Raw genomic sequence first — 12,242 nt, 5'->3', positions numbered from 1 at the left:
GGGCTTGATCGGCAAATCAGAGCACGACCGAAGGGTAAAGGAGGAAGAGGAAGAGGAGAAAAGGCAAAGTGAGTGATGCCGTTCGGCAGGTGTCGTGAGCGTCTTCCTCTTCATATCTACCGTTGCTGATATGACTTGTGTTTTTTGCAGTGGCAGGTGGGCGTCCAATGAGCGAGGCGACCAGGAGGCGGCTGGAGGGGCATGGGGCGCCGAAGCCGAAGAAAGGGCAGTCCCCCCGACCGAAGAAGAAGGCGGCGGCAGGGGCCTCAGGTGATGAGCAGACGGTGGCGGATCGCCGCCGGGAGAAGCAGGCGGCCGAGGCTGAGGCCGTTCGGGAGGTGCACCTCCAAGTAACCGGAAAAAGGATGATTGAGGGTGCCCTCGACGCAACGCCGTTGCCGAAGCGGCCAAGGGGGCCGAATGAAGGGACATCGGTGGTGATTCCCAATGATGAGGGAGAGGGAGAGGAGGGGCCGGTGAACATTGCTTGCCCTCGGAAGGCCGTGCCGTTTATCAACAGCATGATCGATGGCGCTCAAATGGAGCTGTCAGAGATTGAGCAACTGTCGGTGAAGACGTTGCGCGAGCAGACCGGGCGAGCCTTCCGGCTTCAGGCTGCAGTAAGTGTTTAACTTGTTGTTGTTTTTTTTTTTTTGTTTAAGTGGTTATGCGTTCGGCATACTAACTTTGTATGTGTGATCAGGCTGATATGGAGATGTGGCTCTGCGTGAAGCGAGCCATCAATGCTGCCGAACGGTACCAAAAGAAGTTTGAAGAGGGCCGTTCGAAGATTGCTGAAGCCGGAAAGCTCATTCAGGAGGCCGACCGGCGTGCTGAGGAAAATGCTGCGAAGATAGCGGAGCTGACATCGAAATTGGCAGCAACGGAGTTGGATTTGGTGGCGGCGCAGGAGGCCAAGGCAGCGGTGGAGGTTGCTATGGATGCGGCCGAACGGTCGCATGGCAAGGAGGTAGAGGAGGCGAAGGCGAAAGCCGTAGATGACTACCGAGCGTCGGAGGAGTTCACGCTTCTGGTAGACAAAGAAGTCATGGAGCAATGTGACGACTTTGTCTACCGATTCAAGCGTGATAGAGCATCGGCATGGCTGTTCTCGGATCTGGGGATCTGTTGAACTTGGTACGCAGTGAAGTGGTGTAGCAATCGGCGAGCGTGTGTCAAGTAGGCAACCATCGAAGTGTCCTTGGCTTCAAATTCAGTCAGTATCTGGTTGACGACAAGTTGTGAGTCGCTACAGATCCTGAGTTGCTGAGCGCCCATTTCTTTAGCGAGCCGAAGGCCTGCCAACAGAGCTTCATATTCGGCTTCGTTGTTGGAAGTACGGAATTGGAATCGGTTGGCATATTCGATGGTTGTCTGGTCAGGGGCCTTGAGTACCAAGCCGGCTCCGCTGCCCTGTCGGTTGGACGAACCGTCCACGTAGAGAGTCCAAAGTGGAATTGACGGATTAAAGGTTCCTTCGGTCGGGTGGGCGACTGGTACCGTTGAAGATGAATCGGAGGCGGCGTCCTTCGGAACTGGCCCCTCGGACGTGGTTAACTCAGAGATGAAATCGGCTACAGCCTGTCCCTTCTCGGCAGGACGAGGGTGGTAGCGGATGTCGAATTCGCCGAGCTCGATGGCCCATTTGACTAGCCGACCGGATGTTTCCGGCCTCTGGAGTATCTGGCGCAGAGGCTGATTGGTGAGGGCGGTAACACTGTGAGCCTGAAAGTAAGGCCGAAGCTTGCGTGCTGAAAGGATGAGAGCGTAGGCGAGTTTTTCGAGCTCGGGGTACCGAATCTCAGCATCTTGCAAGGCATGGCTAGTGTGGAAAATGGGGAGTTCGATGCCGTTCGGCTTGCGAATGAGCACAGAGCTAAGTGCTGTTGCCGAAACTGAAAGGTAGAGGATGAGTTCTTCGCCGGGAAGAGGAGTGGATAATAGGGGTGACCTGCTCATGTAGGCCTTGAGATCTTGGAAGGCGCGATCGCATTCGGCAGTCCAGGCAATCTGTCATTTGCTTCCTTTGAGGGCCTTGAAGAATGGAGCGCACCGATCGGTAGCCTTGGAGATGAACCGGGCCAGAGCGGCGACGCGCCCAGTCAGACGCTGAATCTCCTTCTGTGTCTTCGGAACCTGCATGTCGAGTAATGCCTTGATTTTTTCAGGGTTGGCCTCGATTCCTCGTTGGCTGATCATGAAGCCGAGAAATTTGCCCGAGGATACGCCGAAGGCACACTTGCTCGGGTTGAGGCGCATGTTGTACTTTTTTAAGACGCCGAACATGAGCGAAAGGTTGTGGAGATGAGAATCGGCCGTTCGGCTCTTGACCAGCATATCGTCCACATAGACTTCCATCGAGGTGCCAATGAGGTCGGAAAAAATTTTGTTGACCAATCGCTGGTATGTTGCCCCAGCGTTCTTTAGGCCGAACGGCATGACTTTGTAGCAGTAAAGTCCCTTGTCGGTGATGAATGCCGTGTGTTCGCGATCGGTAGGGCTCATGAATATCTGGTTGTAGCCTGAGTATGCATCCATGAAGCTGAGAAGTTCATGGCCTGCCGTGGCATCCACCATCTGATCGATCTGTGGTAGGGGAAAGCTGTCCTTTGGGCAAGCCTTGTTTAAATCGGTATAGTCCTGACACATTCTCCAGGCGCCGTTTGATTTTTTGACTAAAACCGAATTTGCCAGCCAAATTGGGTAAGTGACTTCCTGGATGAAGCCAATGGTCCTTAGTTTGTCCACTTCGAGCCTCATTGCTTCATACCGTTCGGCATCGTAGGCCCGCCGTTTCTGCCGGATGGGTTTGAAAGTGGGGCAGATGCTGAGCTTGTGACTGATGACGCTCGGGGCGATACCGGGCATATCGTCGTATGACCATGCAAAGACTTCTGCATTGGTGCGCAGGAAGGTGATAAAATCGGCCCTCAGTGCCGGACTCAAGGTTGTACTGATTCGAACTTGTCTGTTCGGTTGTGCTTCGGAGAGGGTGACCGATTCTAAATCTTCAGCGGGCTGCGCTTGTGGGGTTACAGCCTCATCTCGGGGGTCATCCGGTTTGTCCGTTCCCCTGCCGTTCGGTACGCCCAAGCCGGTGGCGACCGAGTATGTTTCGCGAAGCGCAGCCCTTGCCGATTCCTTGGTTGCCGAAACGTAACATGTCCGTGCACTCAATTGGTCCCCTCGCACTTGGCCGACGCCAGCGTGCGTGGGGAACTTGAGGAGGAGCATGTGTGGTGACAGCATGGCCTTCATTTTTGTGAGCGCCGTCCTGCCGATGATAGCGTTGTATGCCGTTGGGCAGTCGACCACCAGAAACTGAGTGTAGAGGACCGTTCGTCTGGGGATGGTTCCGACGGCGAATGGGAGCTGGACACTGCCGATCGGTTCAACCACGTCGCCAGAGAAGCTCAGGAGAGGGGTGATATCCTTGTTCAGATGCCGAGGGTCCATGCCGAGGGCGCTGAAAGCGTCGGCGAATAGCACATTGACTAAACTGCCGGTGTCGATGAGGATTCGGCCTACGTTGAAATCCGAGATATCGGCCCGTATGATCATGGGATCGGAGTGGGGGAAGATGATGCCTCGCTCTTCTTCTTCAGAAAAGGTGATGGGTTCCCAACCGTTTCGTTGCATTTTGTCATTGCGTCCTCCCGCCACGCTGAGGATCTGTGGATGCCGCACGGCACGAACGTAGTTTTTTACGGATCGGTTGCTGGCTTCGGCAATGGGCGCTCCTCCACTGATCATATTGATTTGCCGATTCAATGATTTATCCGTTGCTGGTTTGGTGTTTAAATACTGATCCAGCTTTCCGTCATTGATGAGGCGTTCAACAATTTTGCGCAGCGCGATGCATGATTCCGTATCGTGGCCGTTGTATTGGTGGTACCGACAGAAGACACCGGTGTCTTTTTCGCTCTGGCGAGGGAGTTTCCGATTGTTCGGCTTCGGTATCATATCCCCTTCGGTCAGGAGAACGTGCTCATAGGTGGTGTTGAGCAAAGTGAAGATTTCGTCTGGCCGATTCCCCTTGTGGTTGCTCTTCTTGTTGTTGTCCTGTTGATCCCGGAAGTTGTCCTTCCGCTTGTTTCGCTGAGTGGAAAAAGCAGGGACAGGGGGTGCCGTTCGGTAGGGGGCCTGGTTTGCCGATCGGTCGACCGGGAATCGGTCGTAGTTTTGCGTTGGAGGCTGATCGGTCGACGCCGTTTTGTTTATTAGGGTCGAAGCCGATCCCTTGGAGTTGAAGTGCTCAGCCTTGGCGTGGATAGCCGCCTATTTCATTAATTCGGAGTAGGTGGTCCAGTTGCTGCTGTGGACCAAATAACGAAACTGAGACGACCGAAGGCCGCTTTTGAAGGCACTGAAGGCCGCCCTGTCGTCAGTTTCCGGACATCTGGAGTACTCATGGCTGAACCTAGCCGCATATTCCCTCAACGGCTCATCGTCTTGCTGCCGAACGGTATATAGATCATCGGCGGAATATAGGCGATCGGTTTGAATCATAAAATGGTTGAGGAAGGTTTGCTTCAACTGATTAAAATTGTCAACCGTATCAGGCTCCATCCGATAGAACCAATTCAGAGCGGCTCCGGTCAGGGTGGAGGGGAATAGCAAACATTGGCCTTCATCCGTCAGTCCTTTGCAACCCAGAGCTGATTGGAAGGCATGAATATGGGTAACGGGATCTTCCACCCCCGAATAGAACGATATGCGGAGTGCTTGGACCTCCTTCTCGTGTCTGAATGTCCGGATTCGATTGGTGAACGGCCCTGGCTGTACCGTTCCCCATGTTGGTGTCCGAGCCTGGTCTTGCTCCTTCTCAATGCGATTCATCTTCTGTAGGAGGAGACGAATGGTCGGATCGGTAGATGGAAGATCGTCACCAAAGGGTTCGACCGCTCGGTTCCCTGTGCGTTGGTCAGCATTGTGACCTCGCCTTCCTTGGTCTGCCGTTCGGCTGGGACTTCTCTCGTAATTTCCTTTTCGCCGATCGTTGTCTTGGTTTGATCGGTGGCTGTGGCGTCGTGCAGAGGGTCCTGATGATGAGATTGTGGTTCCTGGGGATGTTGGAACATAATCTGATTCGTCCGTCTCTTCCAGGCCGATCGCACCGTACCTCTGGCGTAAGGGGGATTTTGGTCCAAGTACCTCCAGGCGTGGATCGTCTAGCTTCGCCCGGACCTGGATGGGCGATGACTGTCGTTCCCTGCGCCGATCGTTGATCCTCTCGCAGCAATCCGAATAAACGCGATATTCGGGATGGCGCTCCTTTGGAGTTGGCACGAACAGTCTTCGGGAGACAGTCGGCCGTTCGCGGCCTGCTGCTTCCCTCTATCCTGGAAAGTGGGCTTTCGTACGCTTTTAAACGATTTCTCCTGCCGAAGCTGTGTGGTTGGTTCCCGATCGTTCTGCAACTGGGCGGAGAGAGTTTGTTGTTGATGCAGCTGCCTCTGGGTGTCATCCAGTTTGGAGGCGAGAACATTGTTGTGCTCCTGCATTCTTGCCATATCCTGCTTGTAGGGTCTCCATGCGAGCCTCCAGGGTGGTCGGTCGAGCAGGTGTCTGAAGCAAGGGAGTTGGACTTGGCTCGCCACCGAGGCCGAGGATGGGGCCATCGGTAGGGAGGGCCGAAGATGGATTCATTTTTTGGTCTCAGAGTTTTTTGTTTGAGATACGGGTTGATCGATAAGCGATTCCCACAGACGGCGCCAATCTGTTGGCTCTCAAAACTGAATAGATGGAGATGAGTGCAACTTACAATCGAGATGGACGATCTAGGAGATCGATTGAGTGATAAATGGAGATTCTTCCTGTCTTCAGATGCTGATCCTGAATAGAAGATAAGCGAAGCTCGTGAGGTCTATGGAACCGGTGTGGAACCAGCCTAAGACCCTCCGATGCTCAAGTAAGATTGTTTTTAAGAGCTCTTGCTGTTGACCATATAGAAGTATAAAAGTCAAGCTGAAAAGTCTTACCCATGTATTGTAGTGGAGGGGCCTATTTATAGAGGGCATTTAGTATGCTCTTAGTACTCATTTCCGATGTGGGACTCGTGGGAGGGCCCTATGAGGTTGACACGAGTATTTAGATATTTCTGGCGGGTGCTTCGAGGCTGATTCTGTAGAATCGGTATGGGATACCGGTTGTAGGCTGTGTTGGGCCTGTAGCGGCTGTTCGTGGCTTGGAGGCAATGCCATCGGTGGCCGATGCCGATTGTCCGAGGCCTTGGGTACTTGGGCGAGTTTATGAGATCCACGTGTCGTTGTACGAGTGGAGGGTCAGATATGGTACAAACAGAATGGTACTATGAGGTTGTGTAATGATTACATGCAGCTTAACAAGGTGAATGTGCGCAACCGGTACCCTTTGCCCTACATTGATGACTTGTTCGACCAGTTAAAGGGTGCCAAGTTCTTTTCCAAGATTGATTTGAGATTAGGGTACCATCAATTAAGGGTTAGAGAAGAAGATTGTCCCAAGGTAGTATTTAGGATCCGTTATGGACATTATGAGTTCTTAGTGATGCCTTTTGGGTTGACCAATGCCCCAGCAGTGTTTATGGATCTCATGAATAGAGTATTCCAGCCTTACTTGGATCGCTTTGTGATTGTGTTCATAGATGACATCTTGGTGTATTCACGAAGTTTGAAGGCCCATAAGAAATATTTGAGAATTGTGCTGAATACTTTGAGAAGAAATCAGTTGTATGCCAAATTTAGTAAATGTCAATTCTGGTTGGATAAGGTGGACTTCCTCCTACATGTGATTTTAGCTGATGGGATTTATGTGGATCCTAGGTAAGTAGAAGCGGTGGCAAATTGGGCACAACCTACCAGTGTGATTGAAGTTAGAAGTTGCCTTGAGCTGGCAGGTTATTATGGTCGTTTTATGGAGGGATTCTCTACCATTGCTGCACCCCTTACCCAATTGATGAGGAAATGAGCTAAGTTTGTGTGGACTGATGAATATGAGCAGAGTTTTCAAGAGCTCAAAAGGCGGTTGACTGCTGCACCTGTTTTAGCACTTCCTGATGACAAGGGAAATTTTGTGATATATAGTGATGCAACATGATCGGGTGATTGCTTATGTCTCTACGCAACTTAAGAAGCATGAGCAGAATTGCGCTACCCATGACTTAAAACTTGCTGCAGTTGTGTTTGCTTGTAAAATTTGGCGACATTACCTGTATGGGGAGACTTGTCAAATATTCACTTATCACAAAAATCTTAAGTATTTTTTCACCCAGGAAGAGTTAAATATGAGGCAAAGGCATTGGCTAGAGTTAATCAAAGATTATGATTGTACCATTGGTCGAGCTAATGTTGTGGCATATACTCTTAGTAGGAAGCTACAGGAAGCCTAGCTCATCTTCAAATGGAGTATCTTCCACTGTTAGTGGAGATGAGGAAAGATATGATTGAGTTGGAAATAGGTCCACAAGGAGGGTTATTTGCCAGTTTTCAAGTGAGGCCTATTCTTGTTGAGCAGGTGATTGCAAGTCAATTGGAGGTTCCTGTATTGTGCGTGATAAGGTTAGAAATGGAGAATGGTACACAGACTGATTATGCAGTGAGGAAAGATGGAGCTTTGGTTGCGGGAACTCGTCTTTGTGTGCCAAAGGGAAATATTGGAGGAGGCCCATTGTTCGCCTTACACTATGCATCCAGAAAGCACCAAAATGTACCGCACACTTATAGAGTATTACTCATGACTCTATATGAAGCGAGACATAGCAGAGTATGTGAGCAGGTGTTTAGTATGCCAACAGGTTAAAGCAGAATGACAGAAACCATCTGGGTTGATGCAACCCCTTCTAATTCCTGAATGGAAGTGGGAACATATTACTATGGATTTTGTTTTCAAACTTCCCCACACACAGAATGGAAATGATGGAATTTGGGTGATAGTTGACCAACTTACCAAATTCGCTCACTTCCTGCCTGTCAAAGAAACCTATTCCTTGAATAAACTTGCCAAGCTTTTTGTTGATGAGATTGTGAGGTTACATGGAGCACCTGTGTGCATTGTATCTGATAGAGACGCTAGGTTCACATCTCGTTTTTGGAAAAGTTTACAAGAAGCGATGGATACTAAATTATAGTTTAGTATTGCTTTTCATCCACAAACTGATGGACACTTAGAAAGAACAATTTAGACTTTAGAAGATATGTTGAGATCTTGTGTGATGCAGTTTAAGGGTACTGGGATGCTCAACTTCCTTTGATGGAATTTGCTTACAACAATAGATATCAATTAAGCATTGATCTGGCTCCTTATAAGGCCTTGTATGGAAGGCAATGTAGGACAACTATATGCTAGGGGAGGTTAGGGATAACAAATTGGAGAAGTTGGATTTCATGCAAAGGACAGTAGAGGATGTGTGGCTGATTAGAGAAAAGCTCAAAACGGCACAAGACCGACAAAAGAGTTATGCAGACAATTTGGTCAAGGATCTTGAGTTTACAATTGGGGATTGGGTATTCTTGAAGTTGTCGCCATGGAAAGGTATGGTGAGGTTCGGGAAACGTGGGAAGTTAAGCCCTTGCTACATTGGACCTTATGAGATCATAAAACGAATCGGATTCGTGGCTTACAGGCTTGCTTTGCCACCTGAATTATCTTGGATTCACGATGTGTTCCATGTGTCTATGTTTCGGAAGTATGTACCTGACCTTTCCCATATTCTGGAACAACCCGTGGAGCTGAGAGAAGATCTCACTTATGTGGAGCAACTTGTGCAGATCCTAGATCGGAAAGAGCAAGTGTTGCACTTTAGGTCCATTCATGTTGTGAAGGTTTTATGGAGGAGTCAAACCGTAGAGGAAGTTACATGGGAGCCCGAGGAGCATATGCGGGCCCAGTATCCTCACCTTTTCTTGTAACAGGTATGTAATTTCGAGGACGAAATTTTTATAAGGGGGTAGGTTGTAACATCCCGACTTGGGTTCATGTGAGCTTGATAGGTGATTGACATATGAAAAATGTATTATTGGCTTTGCATGACATGAACATTATTATTTATTTCATGAATTAATTCCCAAAATACAGCTTAGATTAACGCATGACCAACATTATATGTTATATTGGGCTTTAAATGTCTTTGGGCTTCTCGTGACTTTTTTGGGCCTCAACAGACATTAATACATTGATATTTTTGTTAGTAATGTATTTAGTTTAGGGGTGGCATTTTATACCGAAAAACCGCAAAAACCAACCGATAATTTACCGCAATGGAACCGCAATCGCGGTAAACCGAACCGCAAACGCGGTATTGAGAACCGAACCGCATTTGCGGTTGCGGTTGCGGTATTTGAAAATAGAAACTTGCAGTTACCGCAAACCGCAAACATATTTTAAATAAAAAAGATATCTTTGAGCAAACAATTTAATCTCTTGAATTGGTGGAAAGGGAACCAAACAAGATATTCTATTCTTTCACAAATTGCCAAAGATATCTTTGCAATTCCAAGTTCTACGGTTGCTAGTGAAAATGCTTTTAGCCTAGGCAAGAGGATTGTGGATCCTTTTAGAAGTTCTTTGCATCCTAAAATGGTAGAGGCATTAGTGTGTACTAGTGATTGGCTTAGAGCGGACGAATTTTCCTTTTACAAGGAACCAACGGATGATGAGGTTGAATTCTACAAGGAAATGGAATATATGACAACTTCTAAGTAATTAGTTTATTTATGCTCATGTTATTTATGCTTCTTCTTAAAATAAAATGTACTAAACTTATGTTGTTTTATTTGTAGATAGCATTTGTGCTCAAACAACACAACGGGGTTCTTCAAATCCACTCACCACCACCAACACTTGAGTTTGTAACTTTAGTTTGTAACATTGGTGCATTGCATTTTCCTTTTAGTTTGTAACTTTAATTAACTTTGAATTAGATTTTCTTTTGGGTTGTAACTTTAATTCATTTTCCTTTTGGTTTGTAACTTTAAAGAATTTGGAATTTGAATGCTTGAGAAGTTTAACTTTAATTGGAATACTTGGAATTGAACTTTAATTTTCTTTAGGTTGTGAATGCTTGAGAAGTTGAGGAGATTATGAATTTATGACACAAAAAGAACTTGCGGTTTTAAACCGCTAATTTACGGTAACCGACCGCTTTTTGCGGTTTACCGCATTGCGGTAAACCGCAAAAAGCGGTCGGTTTACGGTTTCAAAAATCACCATACCGCAAATAGTCGGTCGGTTCGCGGTTTGGGCAAAAAGTCTCGGTTACCGAACCGCAACCACCCCTAATTTAGTTAACAATTATGATCATTGAAATTTGTACTCTTTATAATTCAGAATTCTCACATTGAACAAGCAATTCAAGTTTATATGGGTGACAACCAATATCCTACATTTAGTGGTTGTAATGTAAGTTTCTTGTTTTTTGCTGCTAGTAATGCAAGTTATTTGTTTTGTTCTATTAGTATTGTTTTATTGAAATTATTATTTATTTGTGTAATATAATTTATTTATGATAGGAAAATATGGCCTTGTTATTGGGGTTCACTCAAAAAGGTTATCCAGACTACATGTTCAAGGGGTATGAGATAGGAAATAGAGTTTATCCTACTAGCCATGAAGATCATTTTTAGGTAATACGTATATTTCTTGAAACACTTGTTTGCTTTTATTCACCTATATTTTACGATTTTCATGTTCTTATATTTAGGGTGCCTAATATCAATATTTGCATAGAGGTTATGGGACAACATGCCAAGATTAAGTTTGAGGGAAAAGGATGATCAAGAGCTCAACTGCAAAATGGAAGCAAAACTGAGAATAATATTTTTTGTTTGATCTCAGTTGCTGAAATTTACAAATTCAGTTCTAATACTGATGGTGTAATACACATATGGAAATCAACTTTGAAGAGAGTTATCATATATTGATTTTGAAAATTTTGATATCATCTTTTAGGTATTAAGCTAATGAGTTTGGACGGCTGCTGTCAGTGGCGGAGCCAGGAATCGAAACACAAGGGGTCTTAGTGTAAAAGTCCAAAAAAAAAAATTAGGATAGCATCAACATATATATTCTACATATGCAAAAGAATGAAAATAAAAACTCACATTGTTACTGGAAATTAGTGCGATAAACATCTCTAAGAATCTCATACTTCACTTACGCACTAAACACATAAACTTGAGACATCATTTTATTCGAGATCACATAGAAAAGGGAAACATATAACTAGAATTTATTAGTACAGACTTTCAGTGGGTAGACATTTTCACTAAACCTCTTCCAGCGCTCATGAAACACGAAAACATGTTAGATATCTTTTCCACTGAATTAATTATAAAATAAGGAAAAGAGGGAGGAGGGAGGAGAGAGGAGAGAGGAGATTATGTAGTTACCCTAAATTCCTTAATTAAACTGCTGCCTGAGTTTTAAATTTAAAAAAAAAAAATTAGAATGGCATGCACAGGCTGAGGCGCAAGAGTGGCAGAAGTTGCAGCTTCAGATGGATATTAAAAATATAAACTTTGTTATTACTGGGGGCAAGAATGCTTTGTGATGGTCCATAGGCCAATAGATAACAATTTGCCATTTTGCTTTGACTTCAATTATAGTGTCTCACAGGCTTTAGGAGCAAAGTCTTCTGTGTGGCCAAGAATATGTAAAATACATTTGAACTTTGGCTTGAGGACAAATTCCGTCAAGTTGTGTTGTGGAGAAGCAGTGGCTGGAGAGGATACGCTGGTCTTTTCCAATTTTTTAAAACCTGGCCCAAAACGACGTCGTTTTGGCCAGGTCGTTTTAAGAAAAAAAACTGGCGCACGCCAGCCCCTTCTTCTTCAGCCTGCAACCCATTGTTCTTTCAGACATTTTGTCGACCATATGGTGTGCAGCTCCAAGAGGTCGCACCAGCAGCTCCAATGGACCTCTAAGCCTATTTCCATGGCTTCCAAGAGGTCGTGCGACCCCAATGACCCCACTGTGGCTCCGCCTCTGGCTGCTGTGTACATATTCCCACTCATGAATTTAATTTAATTTAATTTAATTTAAGGAACTCATGTGGCTTTTTTATAAGTAAGTACCTGTAAGGTGCATGAAAAAGCTATTATCATCTGACCATCGAATCCTTAATTAAAAACCACCTAAAAAAAACTCATCAAATGTAGATGCAAACACATTAAAGAAAGCCATCAGAAAATTAAACAAAATCATACCCATCTAGAAAATTAAAAAAGTAAAACTCATTCGTCCACACCTTCTAAATTCCAATCTTG

The 12,242-nt window shown here is 46.1% G+C and overlaps 2 protein-coding genes across 2 annotated transcripts; both read left to right on the top strand.

Moving 5' to 3' along the window:
- Window positions 1–286: 286 nt before the first annotated feature.
- Window positions 287–1,132, top strand: LOC148296386 (uncharacterized). The gene is made up of 2 exons (XM_088247884.1): window positions 287–620; window positions 704–1,132. The coding sequence occupies exons 1-2, from the start codon at window positions 366–368 to the stop codon at window positions 1,130–1,132; spliced, it is 684 nt and encodes a 227-aa protein (XP_088104010.1). The 5' UTR covers window positions 287–365.
- Window positions 1,133–7,380: 6,248 nt separating this feature from the next.
- Window positions 7,381–8,888, top strand: LOC148296385 (uncharacterized). The gene is made up of 4 exons (XM_088248508.1): window positions 7,381–7,743; window positions 7,886–8,052; window positions 8,198–8,204; window positions 8,310–8,888. The coding sequence occupies exons 1-4, from the start codon at window positions 7,381–7,383 to the stop codon at window positions 8,886–8,888; spliced, it is 1,116 nt and encodes a 371-aa protein (XP_088104634.1).
- The last annotated feature ends 3,354 nt before the right edge of the window (window positions 8,889–12,242 follow it).

This window comes from Prunus avium, chromosome 2, assembly GCF_965620075.1.
Source record: "Prunus avium chromosome 2, drPruAviu1.hap1.1, whole genome shotgun sequence".
NCBI classification, from domain to species: domain Eukaryota; kingdom Viridiplantae; phylum Streptophyta; class Magnoliopsida; order Rosales; family Rosaceae; genus Prunus; species Prunus avium.
This window is presented reverse-complemented; position numbering and strand designations above follow the sequence as displayed.